Raw genomic sequence first — 20,074 nt, 5'->3', positions numbered from 1 at the left:
CTTTTGTTGACCAAGGTATCGTCAAAATTTGCGCGGATCTGTTCTTATGAAAGAAGGAAGGGTGACCTTAAAGTAATGAGATTTGGATGTAGACAGTGCCTGTGCTAATTCACGTTTTAATTTCTGCAAACACTGAGAAGATGAGGAGTGATGTCGCCTAAGACGTTTAAGTCGCCGCTTCATATGAATAATATCACGACTCACCCAGGGGTTTCGACGCTTGTTTCTAATTTTTCGCCGAGGTACAAAATTTGAGGTAGAAAATAAAATGCCCTTCTTGAGGCGTTCCCATAAGCTATCGGTGTCACATTCGTTGGTACACATCAACACATCATCCAAATAATCAATAATAGAAGTGTCGTCAGAGCGATCAAAATCATGGACAGGCAACAGACAAATTTCGGGTAATCTTAACGTGATCAGTAGGACAAGAAAAAAACAACATAGGTGTACAAAATTGCTCTAGCCTTTAATAGACAGACTTCAAATTTGCTGCCTTAGACGTTATTTCTACCCATTGTTGCGTAAATCAGAGAAAATCGCAAAAAAATTCTCTCGGCCTAACCGCACGTTTGTTGGGGTTAAAATTTCGCACAGAGGTTGCATTTGGTGGTCAGTTTTGTTTTATACTACATTCAGTAGGGGTACTTCCTTGATTCGGTCAAATTTATTGGGAAATCCCTATCGTCTGCGGCGACGAAGAACCAAAACCGAAAGGCTTCGCAGTACTGGTGGCCGTGGCGCCATCTCACAGCCACCGGAGAAACGAGCACTCTACCGGGGTGGGCGGCGGGTGGCGGCGGGGGAGAAATTGGCCTAGCACAGCCAAGTCACGGGCATGGCCTTCTCTTGATCGCTGTACGACCGCATTTTCGGTGATATCTTGCGCTGCTTCGCAGCAGAGAACACCAAGCAAAAATTTTTTGCTCACCAACTTAGCACATCTGGGTTTCTCCGGTGGGTGCGAGATGGCGCCACGGGTGCCACTGCTGCGAAGCGTTTCAGTTTTGGTTCTTCGTCGCCGCAGACAATGGGGTTTTTCAAATAATTCTGACCGATTCAGGCAAGTACTCCATCTAAATGTAGTATCAAACGAAACTGACCAGCAAATGCAACCTCTGGGCGAAATTTGAGCCCGAACAAAAGCGCGGTTAGGCCGAGAGAATTTTTTTTCGATTTTCTCTGATTTACGCACAACGCGATATAAAAACTAACATCGCAGGCCCAACACTACCGCATAACCAACCTCCCGGGATCTCCTTCACGCTAGTCAGTTCCGTTACATTCCCAAAAAATTCGTTCGCTAGTCAACATTTGAGTCTCCTGCCTTCCTTTACCTCGGGCAGGTAAAGTGCACAAGGTGTACGACAAAGAGGGAACACAAAATAAGACACAAGCTTTTCTTTCCCACTGTCCGAATAGCGAGAAAAACAAAAATATTAGCTCCTTTTTACGCCATCTGTGTAGCAAAAACAACAAGAGCAAACACGTCTGCACCCGCCTCCGAGGCTTCGTATAATGTTATCGCGCTTGTTTTCAAGAGTGCCAAGAGGGCAACTCCGACTCCTTTACTTCAGCTGCGCTGTATGCGAGAATGTGCGCATTGTGACATCGGGCTGACCTCCTATCTGCCCCCCCCCCCCCTCGAACAAAGCTAATGAGGTATGTCGCGCGCTAGTAAGCGCGTTAACGAACCAAGCCGCCTGGTTGAGCACATGCCGGTGTTTTATCTTTAGATCTTCAAAAAAAGAATGCTTTTGGAGTTAGAAGACAACTTTTTTCGTTATAGCATTGCCAGCTGTATAGCACATCAGAATACAAGCGGAAATGGCCGACAGCCGAAGGCTGGCAAATTCTTGGGCGGCAGTTGGTGGCCGACTACACTGGCCAGCTCCATGTGGGCATAAGCTGGACCTCAACTGGCGGCCCGATCAAGTCGGCTGAAAAGTGGCCAGAGACGTTGGGCCAAAGACAGAAAACGGCAATTTGCCAGCGTTCCAACACCTTGGTAGGAATGAGAGGTGGAAACGACGTGATGCCATAAACGTGTTGCCGACGGCATCTATCCGCGGCGTACGCCAATACGTGATATTTAAAATGAGAAAGACTATGTATCCTGAGGGGTTCTACTTAATCCGCGTGATAAATGTTCGTTCATAAGCAACAGTCATGACTTTCATACGTATATATATATATATATATATATATATATATATATATATATATATATATATATATATATATATATATATATATATATATATGTATGTCTTGTTGCTGTAAACGGAACTTTTAATTATCAGCTCACTCAATGAACGAAAGCAGAACTAACCATTTCTTGTTTATGCCATTGTTTCTGCTTCTAACATTGCTGCTCAACTAACATTAAACGATTAAACATTGAGCAGCGCGGCATCAGTGTTTTAAATTTCTCTCGTTTCTATGAAACTAAGCGTCTAAAATTGTTCATGCGAAACTGCGGCGTCTGTTTTCTGGCGCCACGGCTCATCGTGCTGTATTTTACGCGCCAAGTGAGTGTGGCAGCGCATGGCCGCTTGGTTGGGTTGTTCTGTGTTTCGCTCGGAGGAAATTTCAGGACTAAGATGAGCAACTCGTGATTGATCTTCTTAAATTAAGAGTCTTGTTTGTCAACCATGCTCCTGAGAAGAGTTGCGTGCGTTCGAATTACCTTTTGTCGAGTCTCGGCATTATTTTCTTTTTGGCAGATCGACTAGCCAACCGAATTCACAACAACGCTCGCACGCTCTATTGGCTATGCCTTCCATGTAAAAGCCGCGTACGTTCGTTATGCATCAACACTTGTTCAAAGATAATCGTATGCCTACTATTGCAGACTCGTTCGCGCCGCGACTGAAAGTGCAAGTCGGGGGCGTCAGGCTTGCGAGCCTCAGCAGCCGGAACCTGCAATGGCAGCCGACCGGTCGCGCGATCTGAATTGGCAGCACGCTTGCCTCTGAGAGCCTTGGTTTCCTTAACTTGCATGGAAGACTTTACTGCCTCAAATCTCAATTACGCAAACGTCATTTTTTAGGGATTTTCGTTGAATCAAAATTGGGGGCGTTCGTAGAGCATTAGGTTCCTGCCGGCTTCACGTGCTGCGGAGTATATTAGACAAATGAATTGACTATTCTAGTACGCATGGAGCCACGCACGGTGTATGTAGCTGACGAGTACAGGCTTTATTTTCACGCCTTGACGAAGCTCACCTTAGCGCGTACGTCTTAGCCGCCTGCAAAGTGTTTTGATTGCAATGAAATGGAAACGAAGTCCTCCCACGTGCACGTGCCTATGCGTTGTGGCTTCTTCTGCACAAGAAAATCTACAATGGCTCTGTGAGCTTTGCCAGCTTATGCAGTGCAATTTTGGCTTCGAATGTCTGTATCTCCTAAGCAACCACAGATATCCGTCGGACGTAAGAGCTAGATCCGAACGTCCTTTGCAGAGATCGGACGTCCGTCGGACGTACTAACACAATGCGATTTCGGATATCGATATTAGTAGATCCGCCGGATGTACGAACAGTATCCGCTTTTGCATGTCCACATGAGAGATGAGGTGTACGTCCGAGAGATGTACGGTTGAGTATATTCCCAGAATATGATTATAGAGTTTTTTCTATTTTCTTAACGCAGAAAATTCGCGCCCTTAGAGTATGTATACTGTAGAGTTCGCTTTTTTAACCGAAAAAGAATTTATCCCGAAAGCAATTTTGTCAGTTTTATCGGCTAGTGTGCTCGAAATACCGTTCATATCTGCTTTGGAGGAATTATTTCCATCAGCAACAGGGTTTGACTTGAGGACTTTTGTAAATTGGTGCGATTCCAGAGGTATATACTTGCAGTGCAAGGGCCACCGCTGAACTAAACATATTTAAGGGTAGGAGCGAGTGCTGCACAATTTTACTGTAAATCAATTACATATTTGCATCTAGAAAACTAAAAACCAGTAGTGACATAGTGTCCGCCGTGGTCGAGCACGATTGATACCACTCTTAAATTCAAAACTCCAGCCGAATTTCGCTATTACCATCATCATAAATGTAGCTTGTGGTCAGCCCAATCCAATCCATCAGAAACCCAGTGCAGTGCCATTGTCAATTCTGTGCGAAGCGTGGTTACCATTTTGAGCTCTGTTACTATATTTTGTGGGTTGTTTCAGTCTATGGATGAACGTAGAGTATAACTTGAACAGTTCAAACGGCCACTGCACGTAACAAGTGGGTTGTAGGGCGGATATCATCATGAGAAATGCTCAGTTTCCTAGCTTTTAGCCTATTGCAAGCATAGAATGCCTTTTCGAGTCAAGGATGATGACTATGTTGGTGTGACTCTAACCTCTGAGTTATTTTGGGCTTCATTAACGTGGATACCTATAACAAGGTTGCCAAGAATTTTTTAATTTATCATGGCTTCTCAGGTTTGGCGTACACTTGAGGACTATCCTTTTCTTTTTTTTGCAGAAAGCTGTTCGCTTCCGCCTAATCATAGAAGTGGAAAGATGGGTGTGCGCTTGAAGTTTTACGTCATATTGAGGAGTTAGACACTTCACAGCATCTCAGGCTTGGGCTGATGTACAACCACAATAAAATATGCTCGCTGTACTTTAAATTGCTTTACCATTTTATTGTCTCTCTGGCACAAAACTAGCATGCATGTTCTATATAGGCAAACATCCGAGAAAGATCCGGGAACGGGCGTCCGAAATCGACGTCCTTCGGCAAGACAAACGGGCCTCTTTGGACGCCTATAGGACGGCCTACGGACATCCACCAGCTGTTCGAGGACGTTCGTCGGCCTTCCGGAACATCCGAAACGGACCGCCAACGGCTGGCCGATGGACATCGGTGGTTTCTTGGGCTGCTTTTGATATTTATGTTTTGCGTCGTCTTATGTTTCCATCTTTTTCTCTCATGCTGTGCATGCTGTGCGATGGCTCATTGGCGCTGGCATCCAGCTACTGATCCCAATTAATTTCGCGCGAGATCAGCTCTCGACCATGGTGGCCGCAATTCGATGGAAGCTGAAACAGGGGCGAAAACGGCCGCGTTATGATTAACGGCAGCGTACGTAAAAGAAGTGTAGGTTGTCTAAATGAATCCTAAAGTCCTTCCACTTCAACATCTCTGATAGCCTGCGTTGCGCCTCTGGATCTTTTAAACGCCATCCCGGTAATAATACAGTTTTTGGTCATGGATCCAATGAAAGTACGGTAACTATATATTTCGTACGTTATCGCGGAAGAACATTTGAGATCAAAGCGAAGACGTGAGCTCAGATTAGTGAAGAGTGCTAGCAAGAATTGTTCCGAACAGGTCTCTGATGCTGTGAAATCAGCAGCCTTCTCTGTAAGGACAGTCCACGAGAAAACTGAAACTAGCTTATCAATAGAGAGATCATATGCTAATGACGCCTTGGAGACAAATTCTGTGTCTAAGATTCTATGTTCATATCTGGTTTTTCTGGCTGAATTTTTGAGCTTGAGTCCAAAGAACACAGAATTCTCTGAAGCTAACGTGTATTCCCTCCCATGCGTCAAGCAGGCTGTTGCAAGCACCGTCAGAAGTCTGTTAGAAATTTGGGCAGTCAAGCATCATGTGCCTAGGGCAGCAGTTGACTCACTGCTCAAAATCCTTAGGCCACATTTACCAGAACTACCCACATGTTGTAGTACACTGCTGTCCACTTCTCAGGATATGCCACTAATACAAATGGGAAATGGTCATTATGTACATTTTGGCCTTTTCGTTGGACTTGTACAGATATTAGGCATGTCGTACCCTCTTTGCAACGACACACAGCTCTTATAGCTATCACTAAACTTAGAAGGCCTGCCATTATTCAAGAGCAGCACTCAACAATTCTGGCCTATTCTCGTGCAAGTACATCACCCCGTAAATTAGCACAATGATGTTGTCTTCGCTGTCGGAATATTGTGTGGTGTGTCGGAACCTTTGTCTTTCGATGACTACCTGAAACCTTTCATTCAAAAATAGGAGCCTGCACTTTGCTCTGGGATATGCAACGGAGCCAAGAGCTACAAGATTGCTCTGAGGGTAGTACTGTGTGATGCGCCAGCAAAGGCCTATGTGAAGGCTACAAAATTGTTTTGTACTATGGGCGCGACAAGTTTGCATCAAAGGATGTCTACAGGGGCCGCATGACCTATCCAACCGTAAGCAGCCCACTTCGCTCTATTGAGTCATTTGCTATCCAGACGCAAAAAGAACACCACAAAGGCGTTTTTCACCTCTAACTGCTGCTGGGATTCCCATGACATCCTTTGTCTGGGATTATATGCATGTAGTTTGTCTCGGAGGTGTCAGAAAGTTAATTTTATATTGGCTAAAAGGCAGTCTCAATGTTCATATCGGCCATAGTTCTGTGTTGCAAGTGTCGGAACTGATGAAGATAGCTCGACTGCATGTTCTTAACGATTTTGCACGAAAGCCATGGCCCCTTGAGTTACATGAAAGGTGGAAAGCTACAGGATTCAGATTTTTTTTGTCTTCAGCGCCTGTTGCCTTAAAAAAAAATTTGCCACAACCTAAGTACAAGCACTTTCTACTCTGGCAAATAGGCATTGTCATCCTATTCTCTCCTTCAATGAAGTGCTTTTTTGGCTATGCTGAGAGTTTGTTCGGAGCTTTTGTTTCAAAGTGTTCCTTGATATATGGAAAAGAATCAGTAGTCAACAATATACATGCTCTAATTCACTTGACTAATGACTGTCGCAAATTCGGTTCGTTTGATTCATTCAGTTGTTTTTCCTTTCAAAACTATCTCAAAGATCTAAAATTTCTTGTGCGATCAGGAAACGAACCCTTGGAACATCTGTACAATCAAATCACTGAGCAGCGGGCTGTATATGTTGCTGGCAGCAGATCAAATGTTTATTCTTTAGAGTTCGGTGTGGTCCCATCCTCTCATCTTTAAAATGGTTCTGCTCTTTCGTGTTCAGCATTGGACCAGTATCACACAGTTGTGTGGAAGTACTGTGTAATAAGCTCAAGGACGCCTGACAGTTGTGTGTTGCTGACCAAAAACAGGGTTGTCCTTCTGTTCAACTTCTTGCAGTCAGACTCAAACATTGTAATAATTGGGGGCTTCCATAAAAATAAGGGTGACTTCTATGCGCATCCTCGTCGCTCGCCATTACTGGGGATATGTACAGTACCAACTGGAGCAAGGAATCTTGGAAAATTTTAGTTTTCTGGCATTGTTTGCAAAGGGCTACTTCTGCCGTGGAAAGAGAAATGTGTTTTCTTTCCTCTGTTTGATCTGTTTTAGGTTTTGGTCCTTTTTCGTCAGCAGTCTTTTGTGTTATGTTGGTATCCACTTTCTGCCACCCCACTCTCATAAGAACTATGCATACGCAGCATGTGCTCGTGATAGCGAATCACATCTTCCGCACAAAAAAAAATGTCCGCACAGCTCCTCCGCTGCCCCCCCCCCCCCCCCCCAGTATGACAGCAATATAATCCAAGCACTTCCTGTTCACAACGCTGTGCCCATGGTTGTTCGGAGTGAACCCTTTCTGGTGAGTAGGAGAGAAAATATATATGCATTTTGTAACTGCTGCTTGTTGTTGTGACATCTCTTAGCCATTTTGGGGCTTTGGGTATTTGGCTGTACTTCTTAAAGCATTTTTGAACGTATGAAAGCAAAAAGATCAAGCACTTATTTTCCACATGCCATCATTTTCATACATGTGCTACAGAACGCCGATGGACTGATGAATATTATAGTTACTTTGGTTCTAACTTCAATTTTGACGCAAGTTTCAAGCATGCCTATTGATCAATTTTATAACCTTATGTTTTTGTTGACAAATCCTTTCAGTGAAGATGCAAACTTGGAATGCTTTGTTCATTTGTTTTGCTGAAAGATTTCACATTGTGAAATTCTTTCATCAAGGCAGTACTTACATTGCGCCCAGCCGCGGGGTTGATGTTAATATAGAAAATGCAACATGCTCGTGGCCAACATCAAGGAGAAAAAGTGAAGTCGATCGAATCGCCAGAAATGCAGAGCCTGTTGAGCCCAGTTAGTCCTGTTACCCAGTCAGATTCGTTGCTACTAAAGGTTAGCACCACAAAATATCTCGTCCTTTAATGGCTTTCTGCTTAATTTATGTATGCTTTTTTACTGCAAATAACACCACCCAGTCACCCATTTCCTCGCACCACATTGACTATACGTCTCACTCAAAACGGACTAATTTAAGTTGATGTAGGCTTTTTTGTTTGGACCTTTGCCTATACAGATTCAGTGAGAGTGAATCAACATAAGGCAAAGATATTTGTAACCGATACTGTACTGTTTTCATACTGGCTCGAAAAGTCATAAAAGTAATGTTTGCTGGTTGGTTGGTTTATGGTGTTTAACGTCCCAAAGCGACTAAGGCTATGAGAGACGCCGTAGTGGAGGGCTTCGGAAATTTCGACCACCTGGGGTTCTTTAACGTGCACTGACGTCGCACAGTACACGGGCCTCTAGAATTTCTCCTCCAAAGAAATTCAACCGCCGCGGCCGGGATCGAACCCGCGTCTTTCGGGCCAGCAGCCGAGCACGAGTAAGAGTAATGTTTGCATTTATTTTAGGATGTGGTAACACTAAGTTCACCTAAATATATTTCGCAGAACACTTTTAATGACAATTATGCTTGAGTAGAATGGTACATGACGTGCAGTGCAACAAATTAACCTCGAATTCGTACTGGAGGAATGAGCTAGCTTTTTTCAGTGCTTTTTATTTACAGGAAATAAGTTGTACAAGACCTTTATGTGTGAAATTATTCTTCTATACAGCAACGTATGATCGAGCAAAAGAATGCCTACCAAACGCGCTTGCCGCTTCCCACCTTGAGTCTGAAGATTCAGCTAATGAAAAGACGTCAAGGCGCAAGCGGGAAAGAGTCATTCTATCCGACAGTGATGACAGCATTGAAGAAAGTTCCTCATCTTGCTCATTCATCAACTGTGAGTGCTTCACTACGGTACACCTAAATCCAATTGATATATTGTAAAAGAGCTTGGCTCACGGCACTTCTTTAGTACTAATCTGCAGTTTATTTTAATAGGTCACAAAGCAGCTATTAGTGACAGAAGCCGATTGGATTTGGTGCAACCTCCTCAGCGTCGCCTACCATGTAGGAAAACCACTCTGTGCACACATTATTGGAGTTTCAGCAAGGGTCATTCCATGCAAACTGAACAAGACTTTGCCCTCGGCCATTTTCCATTATCTATAAAAAGAGTTCGTAGTTCATTGCACTACTGTAGGCATATATAACTGACGAAAATATCGAAATATCCCCTCAAAGGGCCCCTCTGGAGCAAATCATGACAGTTGGTTTTTAGGATGCTGTCACCCAGACTTCGCGCACTTTTAGTGGGAAGCTCCCAGACACCCTTAGAGCGTGAGGGGGTAGCGGTCTCGGACTCGAAGGAGATGCCCTCGACTCAGCGTGGCAAACTCAGCGGAGGCCAGCTACCAAGTGACGAGAGGTTTTTGGGCGTTCGGTGCCCAGCTTTCGCTGGTCGCAAGCCAGAGAATGGGTCGGAGCCAAAGGTTCACAAAACAAAACAAAGTTTATATAGCAACGAGACGATACAGAGGATTACACAATCACTAGTACAAACACATACAAAGTGATTAATTGAACAATGCAACACGTGCAAAGTTAAACTCGAGAGAGAATGCAATACAAAGGCAATATTGCACCTAAAGTGCACTAACGCAAGAGAGGGAGGTAAACAAACAAAACACAATTTGTTCACCGGGCACTGCGGCAGTCCGACGACCAGAGTTCCATGACGATGCCGTCCCGCAGACTGGCGAACGTTGCCTCGTTGGTCCGATGCTGGCCGAGTGGTGTTTTCCCCGGTTGTCGAACGGGCGCGCTTCGACGAAGCTTAAACGGCGGTTCGGACTGACTTGACAGCGGTCAACGCCCTTCTTTTATAGGCGCGCTCTCCCGTCTGTTTGTTCTACGCGCCAAAGTAGGCGCGCACATACACGCAGCATCTCCAGTGCAGTTTCCCTTTCTTTCTCTCGCCGGCCGCGCGTCCCCATTGGCCAGAGTCAGGAGTCGTTTCGCGAAGGTTCCAGTGTGTTCTAGCGTGGCGCCGTTGTGGCGGCGTCGCCGACGTCGGAGTGCAGAGGAGGGGGATATGTCTTAGCGCACGCAAGGCTTCCCCCTCTTCCCCCGGTCAGCCGGAGAAGCGACTCGGATGTTCTAGAGCAATCGGCGTGGATGACTCATCCCCTCGGCACACGCCGTGGCGGTGGAGAGAGAGGCACGCGCTCGGCGGGGGCTTTCCCTCTCTCCCGTTGGGCTCGCGCTGGCGAGACGCCGTACGCGCGGCGGTTTTTCTTTCTTTGTTTCTAAAATGTGTCGAATTTTGTGACAGATGCCGTGGTTAACCCAATTAAGCTCTTGTTAACTGCCTTTCTTAAGCACTCCCTGCTATGTCCCTCTGTGAGAACCGGTTGATGCCATTGTCTGGAGGGCGGTTCTTTGAGAGAAAATGCCGCTTTTTTTTAGCTCTATCCGACTATGTGACAAACATTATCCAGTTTTGGCAAAAAAAGTTTTCTTCCCATGACTGTTATTTTATATTTGTGAGCAGTAGGAAAACCTGTCCTAACAAAAAATTGTTGAAAATAAAATATTTTACGAATTGCTATAAAATTTGTTTGCTATGAAAAAAACCCATTATGCTTGTATAGATATTAATTTCGAATTTGCTTTTACTGGAATGAACTAAACGATGTAATGTTCGCACTTTTATGAAATTTTATGTTTAGACAGCAGTCATTACATATATTTTCCCAAGTTTTCGAGGTTGTGCAGCACTACTTAAGTTTGCGTCTCCAGCGGGCTCTGGCGAGCACTGCAGTGAAGAGCTGGCATGGAGTAACACAGAAGTAAGACATTGATGCTCAGCTTTTAAAGTTACTTTCTTAAAAAAATTGTATTTAACGTCCTGAAATTAATGCCATTGATTTACTTCACTCTTTTGATATGTGCACTTGGACCACTTCACTATGCAATCTTGAGCTCTGTATGCTGTAGAAAACAACTGTTCTCACATTTAGAATATTTTTCCTGACATGGTGCCCATTTGCTCATCTCCGAAACATTTTTGTAGGCTTCTTTGACATGTGGGCATCTTGGGAAAATAGTGAGAATGAACACTTGCAAATATATAATTTGTTTGAAAATCAGTTTTTTTTTGCGAAGATAGGTTTTGGTACTGTTTACAAACTTAGGATGGCGCCCAGAGCACATATTTGCACATTGTGCGACAAGCTTTTGTGAGAGTGCTGAAAAATTGCGTGTATCTGTAGCATCATGCACTCTCCTTCAAAACATGATTTCCCTCTCAGCATATTCTTTCTCGAGTCCACTGACTGAAGTGTCAGAAGGACAATACTACTCTGGAAAGGTTTGGTGTGGTTTATGGGGTTTAACATCCCAAAGCGACTCAGGCTATGAGAGACGCCGTAGTGGAGGGCTCCGGAAATTTCGACCACCTGGGGTTCTTTAACATGCACTGACATCGCACAGTACACGGACCTCTAGAATTTCTCCTCCAAAGAAATTCAACCGCCGCGGCCACTCTGGAAAGGCATACAATATGTCGCACTCATTGCTTAGAGCTTTTTGAGGCAATCTGTACTGCAAAACACCATTTGGTTATGAAAGAGACAAAAATTTAAAGAAATTTAGTTGTTTTAAGTGGATTTTTGCTATTTCGTACCTAACATAAATCCATTATGATAACACACGGTTGAAAAAAAAGGCTGGAGGGGAGCCTCGCTCCACTAGCCACGAATGTAGTACGGTATCCGCTTACATGAAACACATCTGCAAACTGATAAAGCTCAATTTCTCCTGCTTGCAGCTTTTACTCATTCTTCAAATGGAGGAGGCAATTAAACTCCACCATAGGGGTTTGGCATGATATCCTTAGTGGGCTAATGCCCATGTATGCTGAACTCGTAATTACTACTTAAGATTCATAGATGGCGGCGAGTCCTCATATACAACTACCAGCGCAGTGAAGCAGCGGTTCAGCGATGCGCTACTGCACTAGCGGGTGGCGGTTTCTATCCCAGCCACCCGTCGCGATTTGGTGACCCATGTTGCTTTTCCCGAGAAACCTCTCACGCAGATGGCACGACGCTCGTCCGAACTTACCCAAGCTTAGCCGAGTTACTACCCGAGCTTGCCCGACTAACTCGTGTAAGGTCGGGTTGCTAGGCAACGGCACAAGATCGTACATGCCGTTTTTGCCAATACGCTTGTGTTGTTAGCTTGTGGTTAAGCGTTTGGTTTCGCTCGTGCTGGCTACCTGGCCAGCACGACGCCGTCGTGGGCTCTGAAACCCAGCGCCTGTGCGAGGGTGGTGCCATCTGGGTGTGTAGGCGACAAGCGGCAGCGGCGCGACGCCATCTGTTGGAGCGCAGCTGAAGTGGTTGCTAGGCAACGGCGACTCAAGGTCGTTTCGTAGCTGCAACGCCACGCTCATACGCGACAAGCCGAGCTGGGCTCCAGTAGTGTTGCTTTCGCAACAAAATGGTGGTCCGAGAACCAAATGCATATGATCAATGAGATAACAAAGCTCAAAACAGCAGTATGATCCAGCCATACAGGAGGGATTGCTAGGCTCCATGATGACTGTCTGAAACGACCTGCATCAAATGCTGAGGAAGTTCTTGCACTGAAAAATTGCCTTTTACTCGAAGAAAACATGGGAGAGCTCGTAAGACCTGTTTTTATTCTTACTGTTTTGCATTTTTGGTGCCATTACTGGGTATGCATGTTTTGCATTCAGGTTGCCTACTTTTCAAGGTATAGAGTACAAACCCGCAGGACACAGTGCACACTCTCCTTAGGTGCCTCCTGACAAAATCGGCTGCATTGCAGTTCAGTAGGAGGGGGTCAAAAGGGGCGAAGCGTGCCTTCTTGGAGCTGCAATGTATCATCGACTTGATTTATAGCAAGCAGATCTTTCTACTTCCAAATACATGTGTTAATTTTGTGTGCGAAAATTTAAGCAAAAGGTGAAATCAACTTAGGTGAAGGAACAAATTAGCGATAAGCAGTACAAAAACGAGCATAACCGTTCTGGTGTTCCTTAATTTTGCATTCTTTCTGCACATACACATCAACAGGCTGCCTCACATATCAAGAACATTGATGCACATTCATCTTGCAGATATTTCAGGCACTTAGGCATATGTTTGAGTTTAATATATACTACACAGTTACTAATTTGTTGTTGCTACCCTTGCGCCTGGACAAAGATAAAGCATCAGTTTGCTGCTTTTTGTTGTTTGTTTATTGCAGTATTGTCACCCCTATCCACACGCTTGGCTCGCTCTCTTTTGTTGTTCACTTTGCTTAGAGCGTGCATGAAAGCAAACCAAGGCGGGCAGGTGCTGCTGAAAACATCTAGTGCCGTCATCAAGCGGTGGCTGATCGGCGCACAAGACCGTGAAGGTGGACGCAACCTCAGGCGGCAAGGCCACATTCAGAGTGATTATTTCGGCCTGCTGTTTTGCTGTTTTTATTTTACAAGTTTTAGCCTGCACAACACGTGTATAAATATGCTCATTTTTCGTTGCGTGCTTCTTACATGCTGCACAGAGCAGCATGCACTGAGCAGCATGTAGATGCTGCACACAGCAGCGCTATTACCATTTCTGCACAGAGAGTTTTGAAGTATTGCTTGTTCTGACACTTGCGTAACAAACTGCACATACGATGGTTTTGCTGTTGTCAGTTTTTTTAGTGTTTGTCTCTACGAAACATATCTGAAAACAACCTCTCACTTTTTGTTGCTTGCTCCTTTCCTGTGGTAAAAAAAGCTCTGAAGTACTCTTCGTTACACATATGCAGTAGCAAACGCAGAAGCAGTAGCTTTCCTATTGATGTTCATTTGAACTGCCTTTTTCTAGTTTCAGTGCAGTGTATGTGCAGAGGTGGCCACTTTTTTTCTGGTACTTGTTCCAGGTACCACGCAACATTTTTAAGTTTATTTTGTGCGTAATGTAAATATCGCATGCAGTGCTTTGGTACACATAAACAGTAGAAAACACAGAGACAGTAGCTTTCCTATTGATGTTCACTTGTATTGCTTTTTTCTAGTCTTCAGTGCAGTGCATGTGCAGAGGTTGCCATTTTCTGGCACTTGTTCTAGGTAACACAAAACCTTTTTAAGTTTACTTTGTCTTTGTCTTCAACGTGAACGTCGTATGCTGTGCTTTGGCATGTGGTGCAGTTTCACACAGATACATGCATTGTGTGTATGTTGAAGCAGTAGTGGCATTTTCGTTTTACAACCTTACGTGTACTGTTTCCACAGTGCAAGGCTAATACTCAAGTAAACGAGCTTGTCTCATTCTAGTCTACATTATCTTGGCATAGCAGTATTATTTTCTACATTCTTGACATGTGACAAAGCAGGGTTCAAATTTCGCTTATATATTTACAACGCAAGCTCTGTGACTGCTGTTGTAAAGTGAACTATGCCGTGAGTGGGCAAAGTTGTATTGATCCTTAGTGATTAAATGGTTACAATTTGTGTGCTATACTATGTCACATTTCACTTCATTTCCTTAGTACAACATCTATCAACACAAAAATGCATCCTATTGAAAATAAGTGGCCCGGTATAGGCCATGCATCAGTTATTGACAGGGCTATGATTGCCTATGTAGTGGCTCAAAATTTCTTAGGCTGGCAATAATATTTGGTCCAGATGTGGCCATTCAGTAATTCTAGACTGGTCCATGCTTGGCTATATGGTGGCTTAGTGTTGGCCAAGTTGGCAGCGAAGGTTGGCCCAACTGTGGTGCCTGCCTAGTCGGCCAGCGTATGGCCGATGTCAATCCCCACCCACGGCCCTAACTCGTTTGCCAAGGTCGGCCCAGATTAGGCAAGGCTGGCCATGACACGCAAGGCCAAGACTGTGCCTAGCAAGTTTTTTTCTCATTGGGAATACAGCTCACACGTACTAAGTAGTAGGCTTGTTAGCCAATATTGAATAGCTACCTTTCGAACTATTACTGTTAGTCTCCTTATTTTTTGAGACGCGTGTAGCCCACTATAAGCAATATTCCTATCAGTTGTTCAGTTCTGAAAACCAGTTACAGTCGGCGCCGTCGCCCAATAAATTTTACGTGCACTGTCTCCCAACAACTTACGCGCTTTGGTGGAGGGGATCACTTTGCCTGCTGGCTTCCGATAAAGGATGCATTTCAGCGCGATGTCAGCAGAACTTGTTGGGCGAGAACACCGAGGTTAACAGCGCCTTAGAAATTCTAAAAACTATTATCGATACTACTCACGGTGGGCACCACGGCTCTAAATAAATAAGGAGACTTACATTAACAGTTTGAAAATTTATTCAGTACTGGTTAACCAGCCCACTAGTTACTACGCATTAGCTCTATTCTGATGCACTTCGTCGTTCAAAACGCTATGCCGAAATAAAAGCTCTTCTAAATCCAAACTCCTATTTTTTAAAAAATTGCAGAACAACTTAAGTGAAACGCCTGGCATAGTGCTCCAACTGAGGTTTATCTCACGCACCAAGTCACTTACTAATTCGGTGGCCGAGCATACGACGAGAAAAGTGGACTAACACCGGTGGTAACAGTAGCACTGGAACAATTCTAATTAAGGAATAGGAGAGCACGATAGCAATTGGCAAAGACAAACTACGATAGCGGTGGCGATGCCAGCAAGTTTCAGCTCGAATAATGTGCCTTATATGGGCAATGGTTTCGTAAATGAATGCAACACGGCCACGTTTCGTGGACGGAGATTGTTAGCTCTACATGCAGGGCTGCCACAGCTGCGATATCTCTGAGTGTGTTAACTCTACCGGGGTGAGGAGGACAGCATTATAGTCAAAGCAATGGCGTAGTCCAGAATAGGTGTTTCAGGTCACTTTTACAAAAGTTCATGCATCGACGACTATTGCATTGAAAACTTTAAGTGCAGAATGAGTACTGATATAAAACGTGTACCAGCGCGAAATCAGATGCGTTTTTTGGGAAAGTGGAGTGGTCGAACGCTTAGGGCGCGACAAAGATGTTTGCGCTAGGAGACTGCGCCTACTTCAGGCGAGATACGAGTGGAATGTCCATTGTCGTGCGTCTCCATCCTGAACCTTTCTATCTCGCGAGCATGGCTTATCGGTCGCTCATTAATCTATAAACAAGAGAGAAGTGCGCATACTTGAGTAGCTCAAATAGCAGAACTTGAACCAGAGAAAGCAAAGCCGCTGCCACTTCGCCCCACGAAGAAGGTAAGCCTTATAAAAATTTGTTAAAATTCAAAATAGCGCAGAGGGCCCAGCCCTTCGAATCGTGGCGCATGCTTCAAAGCCGTGCTGCAATCATAAGGCACAGAGAAAACCCGTGAAATTCAAGATTCCAAGAAAATGCACTTAACAGATTCCTCATCTCTGGCCTCCCATGGAGCCGTGGTGCTGATAAACGTTTGTTTTTAGGATGCGCTTGCGACCGGTCTTCGTGGGCGGGGTCCTATGTCGTGGATTGCTTCCGCTATACTGCGCACGCTGGCGGTCATCTGCCGCTGATTGCTCAGGCGGCGATGAACAGAGCGTCTTCCCATGAGGAGGTAATGGGGCCGAGTATAGGTGGTCGCTGAAAGGAGGGGGGAGGATGCAATCTCACGTGAGGTGGTATTGAGTGGGTACCACGCGTAGCGTCCACTCTTGATTGGCGGTGGGTGGGGTAGTGTAAGTGTTCGTCGTTGCAGTCTGTGACGCAAATGGCTCATATGGACTTTGTGGTGGGTCCTCGGAGTGAACTGCAATTTTGCAGCTTGCAGGAACGTTTTTTTGGCATTATGCAGTGTCGAACGCTCCACAAGAAGATTTTGTGTGTATCCCAAAAGGCTGGAGCTGCACTTCGTATGTACAGGAGTATATGTGGTTCCACTGACGTTTAGAATTTTCATGATGTCATGTGAGGTACTCTTTTACCTATGAAGTTTAAAATTTTTCGCCTGTTCTCTGATATCTTATAGCCCTGTTGCGAACAGCGCCAACTGCTGTAGCCAGGGAGGCACTATGGTATTTTTCCGACTATGGTTTATTTTGCAAAAATACATACAAACCAGATATTTCAATGCGCATTTTCGTGTCCTGGCGTTGCTTAAAGCATAGAGGCTGGAATCGATACAGCGTACTCAGAAATTAACTTATCTGCGTCCGTGCATGTGCAGCCTCTTGTGATTCCCAGGGTTATCAGCAAAGTGCAGTAAAGAGTGCTCAAATTGCCTTGGCTTCAAGCCATATGTGTCCGTAGTCGCATTGTGCAAGCTAGTGACGCCGTCCCTGAGCATAATAGGTGCCCTGGTGCATGACTGCGTGCCCCATCGGAGAGCATATTTCAATTAAAATACTATCCAGAGGTGCATTTGTCTTTTGTCTACGTAACAAGTTAAACATTGAAGCAGAATTCACTCAGCACCAAAATTCAATGGCCCTTCATAAATGGCCCTTCATAAGCGTGGTAGCGGCAAGTCCCTAAAAATTACACTTTCTCGGTGTTGCTAATTACGAAGCTGCTGCTGTTTTGAAGCGCGAAACCTGAGGAGGTCAACAAACGGCTTCACGTCAACTTCAGAAGTTGACCAGCCAGGCAGAAATTAGCGACTGACATGAAGCTGATGATACCTAAGGGGGATAAATTTTAACATTAAGAGGAGAAATTTTTTTCGACACCCGTAATGTTGTCATCCTTGATTTTTTTTAACTGTATCTGAGAAGCATGAACTCGTTACACTCTCAGTTTTGTTCTGCAGCATTACTTAACTCGGCTTGATCGTGCACAACTGCTAAACACTGGTCCATTTCTTTCAGCCCCTTGCGGCACACTGCTAAAGCCCCTACAGCTCCCAAGACGCCAAGCAATGGATAAGAGCAGAAGTGCAAGAAAAAGGCCTTTCTGCAATGTTATTGATGGCGTGCCGCGGTGTCCCTTCGCCGTACCTGAGCGAATACGGCGAGCCATCAACTTCGTCCCTGAGAAGGGAGATCTTCTGGAGGTGACATATCCGAAGAGTGGTACTCACTGGGTGCAGTACGTCATGCAACTTATCCTCAGGGAGGGAGGATCCATCGACAACTACGAAGAGTTCATCGGAGCTTCGGTGTTCATAGAATACTACGACGTCCGCTGGGAGCGCTCCCTTCTATCAGTGACTTTTAGAACTTTCATAACTCACATCCCCTTGTGCCGGGACAAGTTCAATCCAGATGCCAAGTACATTTACGTGGCTCGAAATCCTTGGGACGTGTGTGTCTCTTTTTACTACCATGTTAAGACCCTGAGTTATTATCACTTCGAAGACGGCTCTTTTGACGACTTTGTGGATGCGTTCCTTGAAGGTAGTTTTGGATACGGCGACTACTTTGACCACGTGGCATCCGCCTATTCTCTGAGAAACGAGCCAAACGTTTTGTTTCTCACGTACGAGGAACTGAAACGAGATACGCAGGGAACTGTAATCCGCATGGCCAGGTTTCTCGGTGAACGATATAGCCGTATGTTGGAACAAGGCGGCGAAAAAGGAAGAAAGGCGTTGAAGCTGATTTTGGAGAGGGCTAAAGCGGAGAATATGAGAAAAGCGATGGAGCTCGATCTTGTTAACAGTGAAAGGGCAGAGCTGAAGTCACGGATGAACGAGCTCAAAGCGACATCGAACTCGGCCCTGGTCCAAGAGGCCACGCGCTTCAACTTCGTTAGGGAAGGCAAGGTAGGAGGCTGGAGGGAGCACTTCAACCACGATCAACTGCAGCGCATGGAGGCGGCTATTGTGGAGAGAACACGAGGTTCTGATTTCATGGACCTATGGGCCGATATACGTGTTGAAGCCCTCAACGTAGCCACGCAGTTGTGCCGCTGAGGCAGCTACTGCTTACCATAGACTTTCCATTCCAAAGAGTATGGTGTTGCAACATTTATCTGCAATTTTATGCAGTGTAAGATAGAAAACCGAAGAAAAACTTTTACATACCTGTTCTCGTGGTTATTTTGTAAAAACAAAATGCATCTTTGCAAGCAAAATACAAAACCCATTTTCACGAAACCAGCCTTCTCGCTGATAAAGTCGAATTAGACATTTTGGCATATGTTTTGTTCCAGAGGTGCATAACAAATTGACATCAATCCCGTGGCATATTGGGCGCTAATTCAGCTAAAAATGGCAAGTCCATGTAGTTTTTCATTGTTGCTGAGCACTTTAACCTCTCCTTATTGATATTTTGTTCCTCACTTCGTGGCTGCGTTCTTATAGGCTACAGGGGGAATGTATTAGCGCGCCTTCGATAGCTTTGTCAGACAAAGAAGGACCGTATCTTGAATGTGGATGTTGACACCTGCCAGTTGCTTTTTGAAGGTCGATGTTTCGTATGCATAAACTGTATCTTCTGGTTTCCAATTCTGTCCACCAGTGGGTCTTTATACTGACAGGTTTGATAATAAAGGTTCCATTTGCGAGTCAGCGCTCTGTTCTGTCGTCCGCTCTTATACTTACTTCCGCGCAGCAACTATGGAATGTTGTTTATGGCTGTGTTTAATTCTATCTAGCCTTTAACATTTCATTTAACTTTATGCTATGTTTACAATGTCTTATGTTCACTGAAAACAATGGGCCACACTTCAAGCATCAGAATTGCGTTTCTTGCTCAGTGCACGTTTTCCTGCCTTTGTTCTCGTATCTCGAACGGGCGGGGGGACCCGAATACGGTGTCAGCAAGATGACGGCAGAAAAAGCACACATGGTTCGAATTCTTGGCCTTATTATTCTAAGTCCCTGCATCGCCGCCGACGTGCTAAAACAAAGCATTACTGTAATAAATACTATGTTCAAAAAATAAAATGTGATGATAGCGCAGTGCTCTCATGAAGTGGCTAGAGAAGCTGATCTGTTGGTGCCGGCGTGCGTTCGAAGCCCACTCCGGAAGAAATTTAATTTTTAAGGCGGAAACCTCTAATGCCTCATT

General features: G+C 44.9%; 1 protein-coding gene across 1 annotated transcript; it reads left to right on the top strand.

Annotated features, from left to right (window-relative positions):
* The first annotated feature begins 16,312 nt into the window (after positions 1 to 16,312).
* Positions 16,313 to 19,839, top strand: LOC149361238 (sulfotransferase 2A6-like). The gene is made up of 2 exons (XM_089569474.1): positions 16,313 to 16,345; positions 17,930 to 19,839. The coding sequence occupies exon 2, from the start codon at positions 17,980 to 17,982 to the stop codon at positions 18,973 to 18,975; it is 996 nt and encodes a 331-aa protein (XP_089425600.1). The 5' UTR covers positions 16,313 to 16,345; positions 17,930 to 17,979; the 3' UTR covers positions 18,976 to 19,839.
* The last annotated feature ends 235 nt before the right edge of the window (positions 19,840 to 20,074 follow it).

Source organism: Amblyomma mixtum, chromosome 2 (genome assembly GCF_055824585.1).
Source record: "Amblyomma mixtum isolate Tamu chromosome 2, ASM5582458v1, whole genome shotgun sequence".
Classification (NCBI taxonomy): Eukaryota; Metazoa; Arthropoda; class Arachnida; order Ixodida; family Ixodidae; genus Amblyomma; species Amblyomma mixtum.
The sequence above is the reverse complement of the archived record's forward strand: the minus strand, read 5'-3'. Positions and strand labels throughout refer to the sequence as shown.

Excerpts from the sequence above, each read along its gene's own strand:
- LOC149361238 (XM_089569474.1), top strand. The coding sequence starts at position 17,980 with ATGGATAAGAGCAGAAGTGCAAGAAAAAGGCCTTTCTGCAATGTTATT.